The sequence below is a fragment of the Osmerus mordax genome, chromosome 10, assembly GCF_038355195.1.
Source record: "Osmerus mordax isolate fOsmMor3 chromosome 10, fOsmMor3.pri, whole genome shotgun sequence".
NCBI lineage: Eukaryota > Metazoa > Chordata > Actinopteri > Osmeriformes > Osmeridae > Osmerus > Osmerus mordax.
Genome location: NC_090059.1, coordinates 6,739,029 through 6,757,731, shown reverse-complemented (window position 1 = coordinate 6,757,731; position 18,703 = coordinate 6,739,029). Strand labels below are relative to the sequence as shown.

Genomic DNA, 18,703 nt, shown 5'->3' with positions numbered 1-18,703 from the left:
ATTTGGTTCAGCAGTTAACAAAGACACTAGAACTACACACAAAACAATACGTAACATTTCATTGAGGAATAAAGTTTGAAGCCATTGAATAGTCAGTGAGAATTAAAGCAGCCAGTTTTGACCACCTTTGAAATGCATTGGTGACTTCATTTTACATTGTGGGCGCAACCGTTTTCATTAGTTGAACCTCTGGTATTGTGTTAAATAGGTACAATAAATCAAATCAGTCAATTAAAATGTCAAGTGTACACATTTTGAAAATGACAGAGGAAATCATGTAACATTTATTGATTTTAAATCAAAGCAAATCTGACATCTTAGGGAGTTATCCTATTGTTTGTGCTTCATGGTCTCTTGCAGGGGAAAAGGGTAGTGTTCACTGGAGAACCATTGCTAAGAATTATCTGTAATATAATAATGATATAAAAACAAACAGCATGATTTTCAAATGATGCAAAGAATGATCGAGGATGTACGGGGGGGGGGTCTCTGTGGTCTCTTCGATTTGCTTCAACCTGATACAGGTTACAATGCAATTCATTTCAGTTTTCTATTTTCTTTTACAGCTGGGTCAAAACAAAACACATGTTTAAATGAGCATGCTATTATTTAGTCTCTACACTGGTTGTACAAATCATGTAATATATTAAATAGCCACTATGGGGAGGGAGGGAGCTGGCACCCTTGCTCTTTCTTTGCCTAGTGAAAACCATGCTTGCTGGGGGGGTGAGTAGGAGGGTGGTAGTAAGGGGCCGTGCAAGATCGAGAGTTGGGGATAGGCTGGGCAAGGTGGTGAATCGGTGGAAGGGGGGGGGAGGGGCTTGAAGAGCCAGACCACTGTTACCACAGGAGGTGTGTAAAAGGCACGCCAGGGTTACTCCCAATCCCAGCTAACGAACACAGAGACGCCTTCACACCCACACACACGCGCACACACACCCGACTGCAAACACACAATAAAACACACAGGAGCAGCACAGGCTAAAACCCCGTGAGGATGGATGAGGAGAGAAAGAAGATTGGGGAGGGGGGTCGTTATGTGAAACAGACCAGAATGGAGAGGGAACTGGAGGGCTAGGGGCTTGAAACCGGTGCTGCCATTGTGTCAGACAGAGAAATAATAAAACAAAAAACAAATAGGTGGAATGGATCATTTCTGGTTCTTCAGCTGGTTGGACAGCCAGTCCAGGCCCTCGTACAGGCCGTCCCCGCTGGTGGCGCAGGTGGCCTGGATGTACCAGTTGCGCTGGCGGAGGGAGTGCAGGCCCAGCTTGTCTGTGATCTCTGCAGCGTTCATGGCATTAGGAAGGTCCTGGAGAAAATAAAAAATCAATCTGTCAAATATGCAGTAGTGCAGACTAAATTAATTGAGCTCTGTATCTAAATCTTTTCAAATTGAGTAACACGCAAGGAACAGGAAAAAAGCAAGGTAAGTGAGTATCACAGAAACACATACAGTTCGAATGGGGTCCCCATTATCCCAGAAGATGACATATTCAAGGGATATGAAACAGACAGCGCTACAACTCACCTGTTTGTTTGCGAAAACGAGCAGCACAGCGTCTCTCAACTCGTCCTCGGCGAGCATTCTTGCCAGCTCCTCCCTCGCTTCGTTCACTCGCTCCCTGTCGTTGCTGTCCACCACAAAGATGAGTCCTGGGGAGGAGAACCGCGGTCACATGGTTGGAAAGCGTCAAACATTGACTGAACTTATTTTTATGAAGTTCATGAAAATACACTCCTATCAGGGGGGCTGAGGAAACAGGGCGAGTTGGAATTCCGTAAAAGGGGAAACCTGTTTTATAATTATTACCTGCGGGGAGTTTAGTGTCTCACCTTGAGTGTTCTGGAAGTAGTGGCGCCACAGTGGCCTGATCTTGTCCTGACCGCCGACGTCCCACACTGTGAAGCTGATGTTCTTATATTCTACCGTTTCAACATTAAAACCTATGATAAAAAGATAAAGAGTTAGTTACCCAAAGAACTTCTATTAGCCTATGCAATAGATTGATTTAATTCAATCCACTCCTATCGTCACCAATATTTTTGCTGATGTGTCTCATGCAAAAGTTCTGAAAACAACAAACCAGGGACTTTTCACATGGCAGGGGAGGTCATCAGTCAAGGTTACTACCGTTTTTTTTTACAGTTAATAAACTAGGCCAGGTCTGCATTGCAATACTCATAAGACATTGAGTGGTGGTGCAGGACAAGCTCTATAGTTAAGATGCAAGACTGAATGATCCTCACCAATAGTGGGAATGGTGGTGACTATCTCTCCTAGTTTGAGTTTGTACAGGATGGTTGTTTTCCCAGCAGCATCAAGTCCCACCATGAGAATTCTCATCTCCTTCTTGCCAAATAGGCCCTTGAACAGGCTTGCAAACATATTCCCCATGGTGGTAAATCTGTAAATGAAGAAAGATACATTCTAGTGAAGGCAAATAAACAAGTATTTGAATAACATCGTATGCTGATTGTGGGACAAAGTGAAAATAACAAACGTCACTGATATGAATGTAATCGTGAATTGTGTTTTTCAACAGCTAACTACAACCACTACTATTGGGTCATTTCTTGATTCTGTTAGTGATATCGACCTGTCCTGTCTAAATACCCTACAAGCAACTTTAAAAAAGAAAAAAAAATAAGCCAACTGAACTGTTCATTACATCTTGCGGTTATAAAGCAGTAGGATTTAGGCTATGTGCATCCTTAACGGTACCTTGGTTTCGAACCCTTCTCCATATTGTTATATAGTACAGCTAGCAAGCTAACTCATTCTAAAAGTTAAATCGGCCCACAAAACAAGCTGCAATGACAACTCTAACAGTAAGTGGTTAAATACGTGCGTTTTAATCGTAGACATGTTTTTAGACCATATGTTCATAAGTCTTCGCTTGCTATATTCCTTCTGCAGCGCAATAACAGTATGGTGCATTTAGCCAACATGTATATCCGGCAGAGCCAGTGCAACCTCGCTGGCTAGCCATCACTCTGTTTGTAGCATAGTGTATGTGGAGCAGCCGACAGGGATGCTTATCTATGCGAGCTAAGCTACCTTCAACAATCTAGCTATACAAACAACGGAAATACGAGCTTTGCTATCTAAACTAGCACTAACCAGCAGGTGATTCACCGGCTAAATTAGGCCTATCTAGTTCACAGGCAAGATTGACTTCGCACTAGACGCGCGTTAAATTAGGACACCGTAATTTAAATGTGATATTCTAGAATAGCTTGCTACCCGTTTTAATTGTTTTGAACGATTAACAATCCATTACTCGTCAGCCACAGGCTAGCTAAAATAGCTAGCCATTTTAGGGCGTATGCTGGTAGCATAACCAAAAAGCTAGCTAGATTAGCTGGCTAGTCCGTCTCGGACGCAGTATCTAGTGCTGCTAGCTAGCTCAGCCATCATCTCTGTCTGACAACTTGTCTTAACTAGATATCATTGGGTTTGTCACCAAGAAGATTGCATAGTCAATTAGACGATGCCAACAAGCCGTGGGTATTTAACTATGTATTTACACTCAAGTTAGCTAGTAATGCACGTACTGTAGCTAGGGTTACCGGCCCCTAACGTTCCGATTGCTAGCTAGGCTAAAGCTAGCAGCTGATGATAATGGCTAATGCCGCGTCAGATGTAGCCAGAGGAAATGTGACGTCATTTCAAAAACGTATAACGGGGAAACGAGTCGTGTGGGATCAATTGTGGCTAGGTCAGATACGAAATATGTACCTTACAATTACAAAACGGTATTTCAACGCATATTTACCTTAGAAAGACGGCGTCTAGACCTTTCACTTCTTTTCCACTGTCACTCCAAAATGGCGTTTTGCGCAACTCGACAGCGAAACCGGCGTTTGGGAACTTCCCACTAAGACATCATCCAATCATATCATCCACTATGCGAACGAGTCCATGCCTTCTCATCACACCGTCCTATCACGGAGCGGAAGGGATTTGGGGACAACGTTGAGGAAGTGAACTAAGGAGGTTGTAACAGTGGACATTCAAGACAAGTTTATTCGGGTCTCGACCAGTCTTTCAAAACATTATTTGCAGATGTTGTTAACTGTCCTCTATATAACTTGTGGACAGTGTAATGTATTTAAGTCGGGTGCCTGTTGAGTCAGTGTCAATTTTTCTAAACAATTTGCAGTAATGTGACCTTGTTTCATAGACCACATATGGCTACTCACGCGCATCCATGCAATGAAACGTATCACCTGCGGTAAAACTACTGTATTCTAACGTCATCATTTGTCAAGGACTGATTAATCTACCGCATAGTAATTAATGTGACTTGATAATGTGCAGCCTATATAGACAAATCCTGGTGAGCGAATAGTTTGACAGTATGGTACCCCAAGCGGAAAAAAGGAAGCCCACAGAGTAGCCTACTTATACTTTGTTAAACTTTAAAGGCAGGATACTGCAAGTTTTGCGAACTTAGCAATTTTAGCTCGAGTTTGAAAGGATTCAAAGCAAAATATCAGCCACTTCTCCAAAACACACAAAAGCTCGGCCTGACACCTGCCAGGAGGTAGACAGACAAGTGCCCCGTCCAATCGCTGCATTCGGTCCGAATGCCGTCCAATCATTAGTGCCGGTCTGACCTTAATTATTGGTTGTGTTTTTGACAGTACTGCGACGCCCACAGATATTGGATTGATTACATTTTGCTATCAAACCTTTAGCTGTATGGGAATCAGCATTTTGAGTTTATTTTAGCATATGACAAAAAGTGCTTCTCAACATTGCCTACCGTGCCTTTAAGTATAATTGTTTTCACTTAGGACCCCAGACCCTAATGCAATTTGACTGTCAAACTGTCAAAATGATCCTGATAAACCTTTACATATCAATACAATTTATTTAACAAGTAAAAAATATTTCAAACACAAGCAATGGTCACCGGATAGTCATGAAAATATATCTTGACAAAAAAGTAGAGGTAGCCTACATAGTCCAAAAATGTCCACCAGGCAGAATTACTGCATAAAAGTCAGTAAATCATAATAATACATGACGTTCATTGTCACATTGATGGAAGTGCTTTGAATAAAGTATATACAGAATGTGAATAGAGTTTATGACATTCATTAATCCCGAATCTCCAGCTTGCCCTCCCTGATTCTCCAGTTCCAAAGCTGGCATCCATCTGGGGCAGGAACACATCGAAGCCACAGTCCTGACTCCTGGATCTCCTGTTGGAAGGACACAATCTTCCTGTCCAGGGTCTCCATGCTGAAGGCCTTAGCTGTGATCTGAATAGGACATATACTGCATATCATTCGTCTGATAGATAGGATATTAATATTTCAGGCATGACTTTAATCAGTGTTTGTCAGTTAGTCAAATTATAAATATTGAGTATCCAGTGACCTACAACATCCCTATGGATACCAAGAGCAGTACAAAACTTGTTTGGTGCATTCAAATATATATCTGGGTGTATCTTTGAAGCCTGATTAGGGCTAAAAAGACATTTAATTTAACAATATTTTCCACAATAGAATGACTGCACCTTAGAAACAGGCAGATGAGTGTAGGATGGAAAGATTCATATCAAGTCAATATACTTACCTGTTCACTGATCCCTATGGCAACGTGGCCTACTTTGACCTGCCGACGTTCTCGTATCCTGAGACACTCGCCACCAATGTTCTCAATCCATATATCAACACCTAGAGTAGATACGCAGAAAACACTGACTTATGGACTAACCAATTAAAACTGGCTGGTAAAAACCAATCAGGTGGTCAGGATGTAGGATTCTTCAACAATTAAAATGCACTGCCATATCTGATTTATCTGACAATGAAACTCAAAAGGTCCATTTCTGACCTCCTACCTTCAAAGCAGTGAGATTGCGTCTGATTGGTTGAGAGCAGCCATTCCATATGTCCGTCTGTCTGGCTGTTGTAGGAAGAGAATACCCCTGAACTGAGGTCGTCTGACCAGCAATCCAAGTCCTTTGTGAACAAGAACATTTCAAGAGAACAGAATAATTTGTACTTGACTAATACAGAATGCATCCAGATGTGATTCGTCTGTGTGTTTGAATGGACACACCTTGTCTGTGGCGTCTATATAGGAATCGTCAGTGTTGCTTAAACAGGATGGGGGGTGGTCCCGAGGTTCAGGTGATGGGGTCTGGGCCACACTTCCCACAGTCACACCTAGGAAATACAGTATCAAGAAAGCATCTTTATTCCTATCTCACCAATTATTAACAGCCCAGGGTCTCTACATCGAGAAGATACTAAACAAAGTCATACATAGTGCATACTAGGACCTGAAACTGAAACAATAGCGAACTTAAGATTTTGGACTATGAATAACGAACTGAACATTCCGAATTTGATAGTGCCTATAGGTGTTAGGTCCTGACCATCTCTGAGGTATTCTAGTTCTGGTTCCGATCCCCAAGACTGACGAGTCGGCTGGCCTTGCCGTAGAACAGGGAAGTGGGCTTGTAGTACACGGAAAAGCTCAGTGGATGAGGAGGAATCCCATTCTGACTCTTCTTCTTCCAAATCGCCCTCATAGTCCTTCTCATCATCCCGCTTTCCCGAGGCAACCCTTTGTTTGGAATATTCCTCCTCTCCCAAATAAATATCCACCTCAGAATCCGTCTCCCATTCCCAGTCATTGTCTTCCGTCTGAAGGTTGTGGAAGGAACTTGAATGTGATTCCCAGCCCCCGGCTTCCATGGAATCTGATTCCGATTCAGAGTACTTTTTCCATTCCGATTGTCCCTCCTCTGCGTCAATGCTGTCTTCCTCAGCTGCCATGGATCTCCAAGGGCTCACCCATTGCATTGTGGATGCCGTTTTGGTGACTACTTGTTTATCAAGTGCAGATGGGATCCTGAAGGATTTCCTGCAAGTTAAGATGCAAGACTGAATGATCCTCACCAATAGTGGGAATGGTGGTGACTATCTCTCCTAGTTTGAGTTTGTACAGGATGGTTGTTTTCCCAGCAGCATCAAGTCCCACCATGAGAATTCTCATCTCCTTCTTGCCAAATAGGCCCTTGAACAGGCTTGCAAACATATTCCCCATGGTGGTAAATCTGTAAATGAAGAAAGATACATTCTAGTGAAGGCAAATAAACAAGTATTTGAATAACATCGTATGCTGATTGTGGGACAAAGTGAAAATAACAAACGTCACTGATATGAATGTAATCGTGAATTGTGTTTTTCAACAGCTAACTACAACCACTACTATTGGGTCATTTCTTGATTCTGTTAGTGATATCGACCTGTCCTGTCTAAATACCCTACAAGCAACTTTAAAAAAGAAAAAAAAATAAGCCAACTGAACTGTTCATTACATCTTGCGGTTATAAAGCAGTAGGATTTAGGCTATGTGCATCCTTAACGGTACCTTGGTTTCGAACCCTTCTCCATATTGTTATATAGTACAGCTAGCAAGCTAACTCATTCTAAAAGTTAAATCGGCCCACAAAACAAGCTGCAATGACAACTCTAACAGTAAGTGGTTAAATACGTGCGTTTTAATCGTAGACATGTTTTTAGACCATATGTTCATAAGTCTTCGCTTGCTATATTCCTTCTGCAGCGCAATAACAGTATGGTGCATTTAGCCAACATGTATATCCGGCAGAGCCAGTGCAACCTCGCTGGCTAGCCATCACTCTGTTTGTAGCATAGTGTATGTGGAGCAGCCGACAGGGATGCTTATCTATGCGAGCTAAGCTACCTTCAACAATCTAGCTATACAAACAACGGAAATACGAGCTTTGCTATCTAAACTAGCACTAACCAGCAGGTGATTCACCGGCTAAATTAGGCCTATCTAGTTCACAGGCAAGATTGACTTCGCACTAGACGCGCGTTAAATTAGGACACCGTAATTTAAATGTGATATTCTAGAATAGCTTGCTACCCGTTTTAATTGTTTTGAACGATTAACAATCCATTACTCGTCAGCCACAGGCTAGCTAAAATAGCTAGCCATTTTAGGGCGTATGCTGGTAGCATAACCAAAAAGCTAGCTAGATTAGCTGGCTAGTCCGTCTCGGACGCAGTATCTAGTGCTGCTAGCTAGCTCAGCCATCATCTCTGTCTGACAACTTGTCTTAACTAGATATCATTGGGTTTGTCACCAAGAAGATTGCATAGTCAATTAGACGATGCCAACAAGCCGTGGGTATTTAACTATGTATTTACACTCAAGTTAGCTAGTAATGCACGTACTGTAGCTAGGGTTACCGGCCCCTAACGTTCCGATTGCTAGCTAGGCTAAAGCTAGCAGCTGATGATAATGGCTAATGCCGCGTCAGATGTAGCCAGAGGAAATGTGACGTCATTTCAAAAACGTATAACGGGGAAACGAGTCGTGTGGGATCAATTGTGGCTAGGTCAGATACGAAATATGTACCTTACAATTACAAAACGGTATTTCAACGCATATTTACCTTAGAAAGACGGCGTCTAGACCTTTCACTTCTTTTCCACTGTCACTCCAAAATGGCGTTTTGCGCAACTCGACAGCGAAACCGGCGTTTGGGAACTTCCCACTAAGACATCATCCAATCATATCATCCACTATGCGAACGAGTCCATGCCTTCTCATCACACCGTCCTATCACGGAGCGGAAGGGATTTGGGGACAACGTTGAGGAAGTGAACTAAGGAGGTTGTAACAGTGGACATTCAAGACAAGTTTATTCGGGTCTCGACCAGTCTTTCAAAACATTATTTGCAGATGTTGTTAACTGTCCTCTATATAACTTGTGGACAGTGTAATGTATTTAAGTCGGGTGCCTGTTGAGTCAGTGTCAATTTTTCTAAACAATTTGCAGTAATGTGACCTTGTTTCATAGACCACATATGGCTACTCACGCGCATCCATGCAATGAAACGTATCACCTGCGGTAAAACTACTGTATTCTAACGTCATCATTTGTCAAGGACTGATTAATCTACCGCATAGTAATTAATGTGACTTGATAATGTGCAGCCTATATAGACAAATCCTGGTGAGCGAATAGTTTGACAGTATGGTACCCCAAGCGGAAAAAAGGAAGCCCACAGAGTAGCCTACTTATACTTTGTTAAACTTTAAAGGCAGGATACTGCAAGTTTTGCGAACTTAGCAATTTTAGCTCGAGTTTGAAAGGATTCAAAGCAAAATATCAGCCACTTCTCCAAAACACACAAAAGCTCGGCCTGACACCTGCCAGGAGGTAGACAGACAAGTGCCCCGTCCAATCGCTGCATTCGGTCCGAATGCCGTCCAATCATTAGTGCCGGTCTGACCTTAATTATTGGTTGTGTTTTTGACAGTACTGCGACGCCCACAGATATTGGATTGATTACATTTTGCTATCAAACCTTTAGCTGTATGGGAATCAGCATTTTGAGTTTATTTTAGCATATGACAAAAAGTGCTTCTCAACATTGCCTACCGTGCCTTTAAGTATAATTGTTTTCACTTAGGACCCCAGACCCTAATGCAATTTGACTGTCAAACTGTCAAAATGATCCTGATAAACCTTTACATATCAATACAATTTATTTAACAAGTAAAAAATATTTCAAACACAAGCAATGGTCACCGGATAGTCATGAAAATATATCTTGACAAAAAAGTAGAGGTAGCCTACATAGTCCAAAAATGTCCACCAGGCAGAATTACTGCATAAAAGTCAGTAAATCATAATAATACATGACGTTCATTGTCACATTGATGGAAGTGCTTTGAATAAAGTATATACAGAATGTGAATAGAGTTTATGACATTCATTAATCCCGAATCTCCAGCTTGCCCTCCCTGATTCTCCAGTTCCAAAGCTGGCATCCATCTGGGGCAGGAACACATCGAAGCCACAGTCCTGACTCCTGGATCTCCTGTTGGAAGGACACAATCTTCCTGTCCAGGGTCTCCATGCTGAAGGCCTTAGCTGTGATCTGAATAGGACATATACTGCATATCATTCGTCTGATAGATAGGATATTAATATTTCAGGCATGACTTTAATCAGTGTTTGTCAGTTAGTCAAATTATAAATATTGAGTATCCAGTGACCTACAACATCCCTATGGATACCAAGAGCAGTACAAAACTTGTTTGGTGCATTCAAATATATATCTGGGTGTATCTTTGAAGCCTGATTAGGGCTAAAAAGACATTTAATTTAACAATATTTTCCACAATAGAATGACTGCACCTTAGAAACAGGCAGATGAGTGTAGGATGGAAAGATTCATATCAAGTCAATATACTTACCTGTTCACTGATCCCTATGGCAACGTGGCCTACTTTGACCTGCCGACGTTCTCGTATCCTGAGACACTCGCCACCAATGTTCTCAATCCATATATCAACACCTAGAGTAGATACGCAGAAAACACTGACTTATGGACTAACCAATTAAAACTGGCTGGTAAAAACCAATCAGGTGGTCAGGATGTAGGATTCTTCAACAATTAAAATGCACTGCCATATCTGATTTATCTGACAATGAAACTCAAAAGGTCCATTTCTGACCTCCTACCTTCAAAGCAGTGAGATTGCGTCTGATTGGTTGAGAGCAGCCATTCCATATGTCCGTCTGTCTGGCTGTTGTAGGAAGAGAATACCCCTGAACTGAGGTCGTCTGACCAGCAATCCAAGTCCTTTGTGAACAAGAACATTTCAAGAGAACAGAATAATTTGTACTTGACTAATACAGAATGCATCCAGATGTGATTCGTCTGTGTGTTTGAATGGACACACCTTGTCTGTGGCGTCTATATAGGAATCGTCAGTGTTGCTTAAACAGGATGGGGGGTGGTCCCGAGGTTCAGGTGATGGGGTCTGGGCCACACTTCCCACAGTCACACCTAGGAAATACAGTATCAAGAAAGCATCTTTATTCCTATCTCACCAATTATTAACAGCCCAGGGTCTCTACATCGAGAAGATACTAAACAAAGTCATACATAGTGCATACTAGGACCTGAAACTGAAACAATAGCGAACTTAAGATTTTGGACTATGAATAACGAACTGAACATTCCGAATTTGATAGTGCCTATAGGTGTTAGGTCCTGACCATCTCTGAGGTATTCTAGTTCTGGTTCCGATCCCCAAGACTGACGAGTCGGCTGGCCTTGCCGTAGAACAGGGAAGTGGGCTTGTAGTACACGGAAAAGCTCAGTGGATGAGGAGGAATCCCATTCTGACTCTTCTTCTTCCAAATCGCCCTCATAGTCCTTCTCATCATCCCGCTTTCCCGAGGCAACCCTTTGTTTGGAATATTCCTCCTCTCCCAAATAAATATCCACCTCAGAATCCGTCTCCCATTCCCAGTCATTGTCTTCCGTCTGAAGGTTGTGGAAGGAACTTGAATGTGATTCCCAGCCCCCGGCTTCCATGGAATCTGATTCCGATTCAGAGTACTTTTTCCATTCCGATTGTCCCTCCTCTGCGTCAATGCTGTCTTCCTCAGCTGCCATGGATCTCCAAGGGCTCACCCATTGCATTGTGGATGCCGTTTTGGTGACTACTTGTTTATCAAGTGCAGATGGGATCCTGAAGGATTTCCTGCAAGATGTGTGCTCATTCTGGGCCTTGCTGTTCACCTGTTTCTCAGATTTTATAGAGCTGGAGCAGAGGCCTCCAACTGGAGAAAGATAAAGAGACACAAAGAGAGACTTCACGATTTGTGTGTGTTTTCTCTCTTTCACATGTAAACATACAAGAAGCACTAAGCAAAGAGGCTGTTAAATGAACCATTAACACTTCACATCTGCTGCAGTTGGTTTTGAAACCCCGAACCGCTACTAACTATTCTTCTGAAATAGATAGTATCTTTTGTTTTGTACTCACAACATCGACAAATACAAACATTTTTCAAAGGTAGTTTTTATATGCCAAGGTTTTGACTGTTCTTTGAAACAATACCTGCCCTCAGGGCATGGGTTGTCCTTTTCCTCAGATCAGTGGCCGATGCTCTTCTGACGGGGTCTTTCTGTAGTCCAGCTTTGAAGACCTCAGCAGTAAAATGGTTACAGCTGGCAGGCACCTCCCACAGTGGCGCAGGTTCACTGACAATCTGAGCAATGGGTGAAAATATATATGAATCTATTCATTTTAATTTGTTGTATTTAACAGACAAGTAAAAGTTAAAGAAAATTATGGACATATTGAGTATAGATATGTGCAAGGGAGGCAAGAAATGCCTTATGTTTCATTATTAAAGTTTTAGTTGATTTAGAACTAATGGATTACCAAACAAGGGAAGAGGATTAGGGCCACCGAGCTGATAGTACTGATGGTACTCTGCACAAAATACCCATTTATTATATACCTATCATTTTTGTTGTTGCCGATACGTTTCGACTCGTTTCTGACCTTGAGACACAGTGGATGGGAGTAGTACCGGATCCATGGGTGGCATCCATTGAGCATGTGCAGTAACATACAGCAGCTGCTCCACACATCTGCTTTGGCACAGCGCCGGTCTCCTCGTGCCACCTCTGGTGCCATGTGGCTCTCTGTGCCAGGGAACCCTGGCCCTGCAATGAAAATAAACTGTTGAGTTGATTTGTCAGACTATTGCTTTTTTCAGACGTCTTCATTGAGGCAAACCTTTTGGGGGTCAAAATGAGTAGAATGGATTATCTGCTTCAAATATCCAAAGGCACAGTTACAAAGTTCTTTGAAACCTTTTTCTATTTTACAGCTAATCCAACTGTTTCATCTTGCAACTGTGCAAATGAACTGTTCTGTGAAGTGGTGATCTAACTATTTATATCCAGTGGACAAAATAAATGACAATAGACAAAATTAAGGATCGATTTGATCAGAAAGGTTCTCCAGTTGACCCAAGTGCTGTACATGGCAATAGTGATTGAAGTGCCTGTCACATCTGAATTCACACATGTACAACCTACCTATGAAGGTGTTGGTGCTCTGGAAATTGCTGTCTATGGTTTCAGAGAGACCAAAGTCACACAGGAAAGTGTCCATCCCGTCCACAGACAACAGCACATTGTCAACTGTAACAGGACAGAAACAGAGACAGGAAATATGGTCCAATGTAGACAGAGGTAACTTCACAATTTTGATAGAGCAGAGAGTGTAGTCATACTTCCAAGGAGAAATTGCATTACCTACATAATTGGATGTGAGAACAAATCTTGAGACAAGAGTCAGCATTGTTTCAAACTTTGTCACACTACAGAGGAAAAGTCTTAGAGGGTGCACAACTGCTCCAAACGTCTTCCAACATTAGACTTTCCAGAATACATGCCATGATGCCGCACTCTCCCGCATATATATTCTTATAATTGGTCACTACCTCCATTGGATTTAGGAGTACTGACTTACGGCATGGAGGATAGGGGAACAGTAAGGGACCAATGCTTAAAGTATACTTGGTACCTAATATTGGCCATTGAAATGCTGGTGATTTGTGTAGCAGGAGTATGAAGACTTCAGGGCACAGACATAAATGTATAACTTTTTTTTTTCAGGATTGGACACGACTGCCTATCCTTGCACATCACTTTCAGTAGAGTTTTTAAAAGTAAATGACTTGAAATGATTCGACCTACCTTTAACATCCAGGTGCAGAACATGTCTGTGGTGTAGGTGCTCTAGCGCCCCCAGTAGCTGATGGAGGTAGTGCAGGGCAAGATCTTCAGGCAGACTGCCTCTCTCTCTCAGAAGCTGGGCCAAACAACCTGGGCAGATCAGGGAATAGGATTACATGCTCTGTGCTACTGTGACTAACATTGTGTTGCTACAGGATACCTTCCTGTTTAAAAATGGCACTATAAGGAATCTGAACAATTTCTTGTGCAGTGTGCATAAGTGATAAGATAATAACTGATTTGAAAAATCAATCCCCCTTTTTGATTTGTCTGGTGCATTTCTTGTCATTTAAATGTTGGGCATTTTAAGGATGAAACATTTTGAGAGAGATACTTCAACTATGCTCTTCCAGGGTTTGGGGGAATGTTCACCTGGCTTTAGATCCATGAAGAGTGTGATGTTCATTCCCTCTCTCACAGCACCAAAGAGCTCAACAACCCGAGGAGAGTTGAGAGCACTCCATGTGCTCACCTCCTCACTGCTGAAGTGACTCAGTGGGATCTAATATGATAAAACAAAAACTGTTAAAAGGGCTTTTAGGATTTAATCCGATACATGAAAAAAAAATCAAACAACACAATGAAAAGAGTTATGGTTTACGGGCAGGAAAAATCCTAAACTGCACCTTTAATGAGATTTTAGACATTATTTCCCAAGACAAATTTAAACATTATAATTAACACAGAATAATAATGGATTGAATTGAATGGGAGTCAGGTGGCAGAGCGGATAGGGAAGCGGGCTTGTAATCAGAAGGTTGCCAGTTCGATTCCCGGCCGTGCCAGATGACGTTGTGTCCTTGGGCAAGGCACTTCACCCTACTTGCCTCGGGGGAATGTCCCTGTACTTACTATAAGTCGCTCTGGATAAGAGTGTCTGCTAAATGACTAAATGTAAATGAATTGATTTAGCAAATAGTGTGTATGTGTGACCTAATTCCTCTTGGTTTACCCTCTTGGCTGCACACTCAAATCCTGTGGATTTGTCCTGCACACAGAACACATCACCATACGATCCATTCTGGATGTGGTGAAGAATGTGGTATTGCTTTCCTTCCCTGTATTCAGACTTGCAGACTCGGAGTTCCTAAAAGCACACACACATTCCTAAATTAAGTGATTCATAAAGTACAAATCAAAAAGCTACTGAAATACATTTCAGAAGTTGTGCCACTGTGTTTAACAACAGGAGGATAAGACCAAGGGTCATCTTACCTTATGGAACATGAGGCCTTCATTGGGTTGCCTGTCACTCTCAACTAAAGCCTCTCTCACCACCTCTTTGAAGAAAGTTGAAGCGAAGCGCAGATCCCTCTGGGTAACTCTGCCCCGTAATCCCTTCACTGATTCAGATTCTCCCCATGCGCTGTTAAGCACCCCATCAAAACTACAAGACGAGCCGGAGACTTCCTCCAGACTGTGACTGGAAGAGTTGGTTAAAACATCTTCACTGGAAGCGGATCCTGACTCATGCTCCAGGCTGCAGGTGGATGTCAAGTCAGACACACCCATGAGGCTGCCAGATGCACCCCTTTGAACCAAAAAGTTGTCTGACACACACATGATGCTGGAAAGGCAATCTGACACATCCATAATGCTACAGACAGAGTCGGACACACCTCCTATACAGATGGATGAGTCTGATTCGCTCTCGTGAGTACAGAGAGATTCGGACACACCCAGATCCTCTGAACTACAGGACGAGTCCGACACTTCCCTGAGTCCGCAGTGGCTGTCAAAGAGTAGCACATCATTTAGTCCACAGCCATTGTCACAGACATTGGCAAAGCTGCTGCAGGTTGCAGACACCCTCCCATGTCTACATGGTTTAGACACGCCCTCTAAGCTATAGCCTCTGGTGCTGCAAGGGTTCCAGTTACTGTCAGTGTGTTGGGGGCCCACAGGAAGTGGCAAGAAGTCAGGTGCCTCGACCGCCTCTTTGTCTGTCGATCTTAACCAATCAATCTCCTGCACCCATAAACCCTGGATCACCGGAGGCTCCTCCCCTTCATCCCTCCTCCGTCTCTTCTTATTCTGTCGTTTGCGATATTTCCTCCTCAAGGGACGGTGATGGACTTTGTGTGGAGCTGCATATTCCTCTTCATCAGTGTCACTTGTAAAGATTGATTGCTTGGCTATGGACCTATACATGTATAAACATACAGAAGTAAATGAGTGGATCTTGAAATAAGTATCTTCAGACTTAAAGCAAAACATTTGATAATGTCAACTTTTAATGAACTCCCCCCGAAATGTACGAATTATTTTTACTCATCAAGAAATCGGCAGTTGATTTGTAATGTAGTCAAAAGTACCTGTACCTTTTGGGGAGGTGAGGTCGGGAGTAGGGACATTCAGTGCTTGTGGGGCTGAACTCTTGGCAGCCTTCACCTTAAAACACATGGTTCAGCATCAAAGGTAACCCACCATAAACCAGCTTCAGGATCCTCATAACCATTTCTGGCAAAAGTAGTCCTTTGTTTCTGATGCTAACAAGTATAGACTTTTAATACAACTGCTAGGTGTCAAAAGGAATAAAAAAAGACTAATGTTCTGAATTGAATCTCCAGTCAATAACTTTTCCCTGACAATGAGTGTAGTTTTCCATTAAATACACCAACTTTATATATTTACCAAGTTGTCTGTTAACAAGTATAGCAGTGTCATCTACCTTTGAATGGGTCAGTGCACTGATGGCAGCCTTACCCTCAGCCTGAGCAATGATGGAGACATAGGGGGTCTCTTCAGAGTTCCCCTGGCCCCCTGTCCCCACCTGCTTGGCAGTGCCATGCTCCATCAGCAGGCTGAGGTGAGGGGCAATGGTCTGAATCAGTAAGTTATTTTCTTCTTCTCCCTTGACGCCATTGTCCTCAACGACAAAGGACAGCCCTGACCCTCCTTTTACTTCAATGAACGGTGTGTTGGAGTCGAACATTCTGGGGATAGCCATTCTTCAAGCACTTGAGTGTCCACTTAAAGAAACTGAAAGAGAAAGAGAAACACTCTGGATAAGAGCGTCTGCTAAATGTAAATGTAGAAACGGGGAAGTGTTATTGTGTCTTCCCATATACTGAATAGTGAAAGACTTTAACAAAAAGGTACCCAAGGTTAAAATATAAAATGCAAGGCTGTATGAATTTGGTTCATGTTTTGAGAAGAACAGGAAAAAGACAATCTAACTTTGTCTCTAAACTCTGAGAGAAATGCAAAAGTAAATTATGCATTTGGCAGGCACTTTAATATGGTGGCATTTGGCATGGCTGGGTGTGAATGAACAGACACCACTGGTGATCCAAGCAAGCAGAGTATAAATAGCATGCAGAGATGTGGCACTCATAGAATTTGCTGCATGCTTTCCACTGGGCTACCCAGCTGTTCAAGTCTCTCTTCTTTTGCACCCGCCATATTGACAAGGAAGTCTGAGATGAAAACAATTTTTGGGTCAACTTAGCTGAACGTAGCTTTATACTGTAGGTCTCTAAAATTCCAGTCTGTACATACACACCTGAATATGACCAACTCTATTCAATATCGTTGAGAACGTGTCTATTTCATAAGTAATTTTTTTATAAAATGCCATATAATGTAACAGAAATATGCATAAATGTAATGTCTGGTCACGTATACAAAGATAAAGCATCATTACAAAGTGCACCTCTGTTACAAATGTTAGTCCTAGATAGTAAGTTCTCCAGTAGCTGCCTCAACCCTTTGCTTAAACGTAACTTCCGACTGCTGGACTGAAATAGCATACGTTGCCTTTGTACCTGTAACAAAGTGATTCTGTCCATCTCCCACTCTGTCCAATGTGTCCCAAGCTTTTCCAATCCTAATCCACCATCCCCTGTTTTCCACCACTATGAGATATAGCAGCATTTACCTAGATTAAAAATCATCTGTTAGATTAGAAATATAACCGTAAGAAGTTGCATACATACCCCAAAAACGTAAAAACACTGTTGCTCCTTTTCAGTTTGATGTTGTCTTACTTGTAGTAAAGACAGATTGTAGACTTTGACCAGGTATACAGTTCTTGTATCCCATTTGTCCAGTGTGTGTATATGCTCCTGTCCTGAGTGAAATCCACCGGCTTTTTGCCGGCAGGCCCCTCTGATTGGTCGATTTATCTGTGTGAGTTATGAGACAGTTTGCACCCCCTTATTAACACCCGCCCCAGTCCCGCATAACACACACTCATACACAGATACCATCTTTGAAACTGAGCCTCGGGCATGCTGTATCCATAGAAACAATATTTAGCCCATACACTGTAGTCCCTTGTGTAGATGAGAGGATATGATAAGTTTAAGCAGCAATATAGTTATATCCTCTTAACATTTGTGGAAGCACTGCAGTCTAACGTGTATACCTTTAAGATCAATTAGAATAAGGTAAGGAGTTATTTCTGGACAAGACAATCAAATGATACAATACTTCTAGTGACTTCTAGTTAAAACCACTTGAGAGGTTGTATAATTGCTGTAACCTACATGAGTAAATGTATCATTTTAAAATAAACTTAAATGATTTAAAACATTTTCATTGAACACAGATGGAAGCAAATTTGATGAATGGTTGCCTTACACCCAATTAAAAAGGGCTGTTTTCCAAACATAATCTTAGTCCCAATTCTCAGATTGCTTATCTAGGATGAGGACAGCCTGTCTGTGCATGTAAATGTAAAGCTGATTTTGGATAACAGTTTTTACTCTGAGATGTGTGGTGAATACCAGGCCTTAATGTCATTTTAATGTATGTTTAAGAAACATTCCCTTAGATTAGGAATCCAATTCTAAATCTTTCTACTGTATACTTATGACCCATGGACTAAAACTTTAATGATGCTCTTTAATGAAGGATTAGGCTAAATCTAAGTCTAGGACAAGATTAACTAAACTGCTTGTTTACGATTAACTTGATGACATTTTGGCTAAATCAATGCCTCTAAATTGATCTCTCAAAAGCATTCAAATGAGATTAATCTGTTTCCACTGAAGAGTTTGGTACAAAAGTCTTTGAAATTGAGCTTTACATTAGTGCCAAGTGGAGCTAAATTAACATAATCTTTTATTTATTTTAA

General features: G+C 41.9%; 3 protein-coding genes across 3 annotated transcripts; all 3 read right to left on the bottom strand.

Annotated features, from left to right (window-relative positions):
- Positions 1-271: 271 nt before the first annotated feature.
- arf2b (ADP-ribosylation factor 2b) lies at positions 272-3,849 on the bottom strand. The gene is made up of 5 exons (XM_067245595.1): positions 3,780-3,849; positions 2,251-2,408; positions 1,837-1,947; positions 1,532-1,656; positions 272-1,312 (listed from the first exon to the last, which is right to left on the bottom strand). Exons 2-5 carry the CDS (start codon positions 2,396-2,398, stop codon positions 1,151-1,153), a joined length of 546 nt encoding a protein of 181 aa, XP_067101696.1. The 5' UTR covers positions 2,399-2,408; positions 3,780-3,849; the 3' UTR covers positions 272-1,150.
- A 224-nt stretch (positions 3,850-4,073) lies between these two features.
- Positions 4,074-6,864, bottom strand: LOC136950480 (mitogen-activated protein kinase kinase kinase 14-like). Its single transcript, XM_067244836.1, has 5 exons — positions 6,402-6,864; positions 6,083-6,189; positions 5,862-5,982; positions 5,594-5,694; positions 4,074-5,274 (listed from the first exon to the last, which is right to left on the bottom strand). Exons 1-5 carry the CDS (start codon positions 6,829-6,831, stop codon positions 5,110-5,112), a joined length of 924 nt encoding a protein of 307 aa, XP_067100937.1. The 5' UTR covers positions 6,832-6,864; the 3' UTR covers positions 4,074-5,109.
- Positions 6,865-8,754: 1,890 nt separating this feature from the next.
- Positions 8,755-17,700, bottom strand: LOC136950479 (mitogen-activated protein kinase kinase kinase 14). The gene is made up of 15 exons (XM_067244835.1): positions 17,562-17,700; positions 16,330-16,605; positions 15,945-16,014; positions 14,839-15,766; positions 14,576-14,710; positions 13,996-14,125; positions 13,585-13,713; positions 12,922-13,026; positions 12,380-12,543; positions 11,930-12,080; positions 11,079-11,648; positions 10,760-10,866; positions 10,539-10,659; positions 10,271-10,371; positions 8,755-9,951 (listed from the first exon to the last, which is right to left on the bottom strand). The coding sequence occupies exons 2-15, from the start codon at positions 16,571-16,573 to the stop codon at positions 9,787-9,789; spliced, it is 3,120 nt and encodes a 1,039-aa protein (XP_067100936.1). The 5' UTR covers positions 16,574-16,605; positions 17,562-17,700; the 3' UTR covers positions 8,755-9,786.
- Between the last annotated feature and the right edge of the window lie 1,003 nt (positions 17,701-18,703).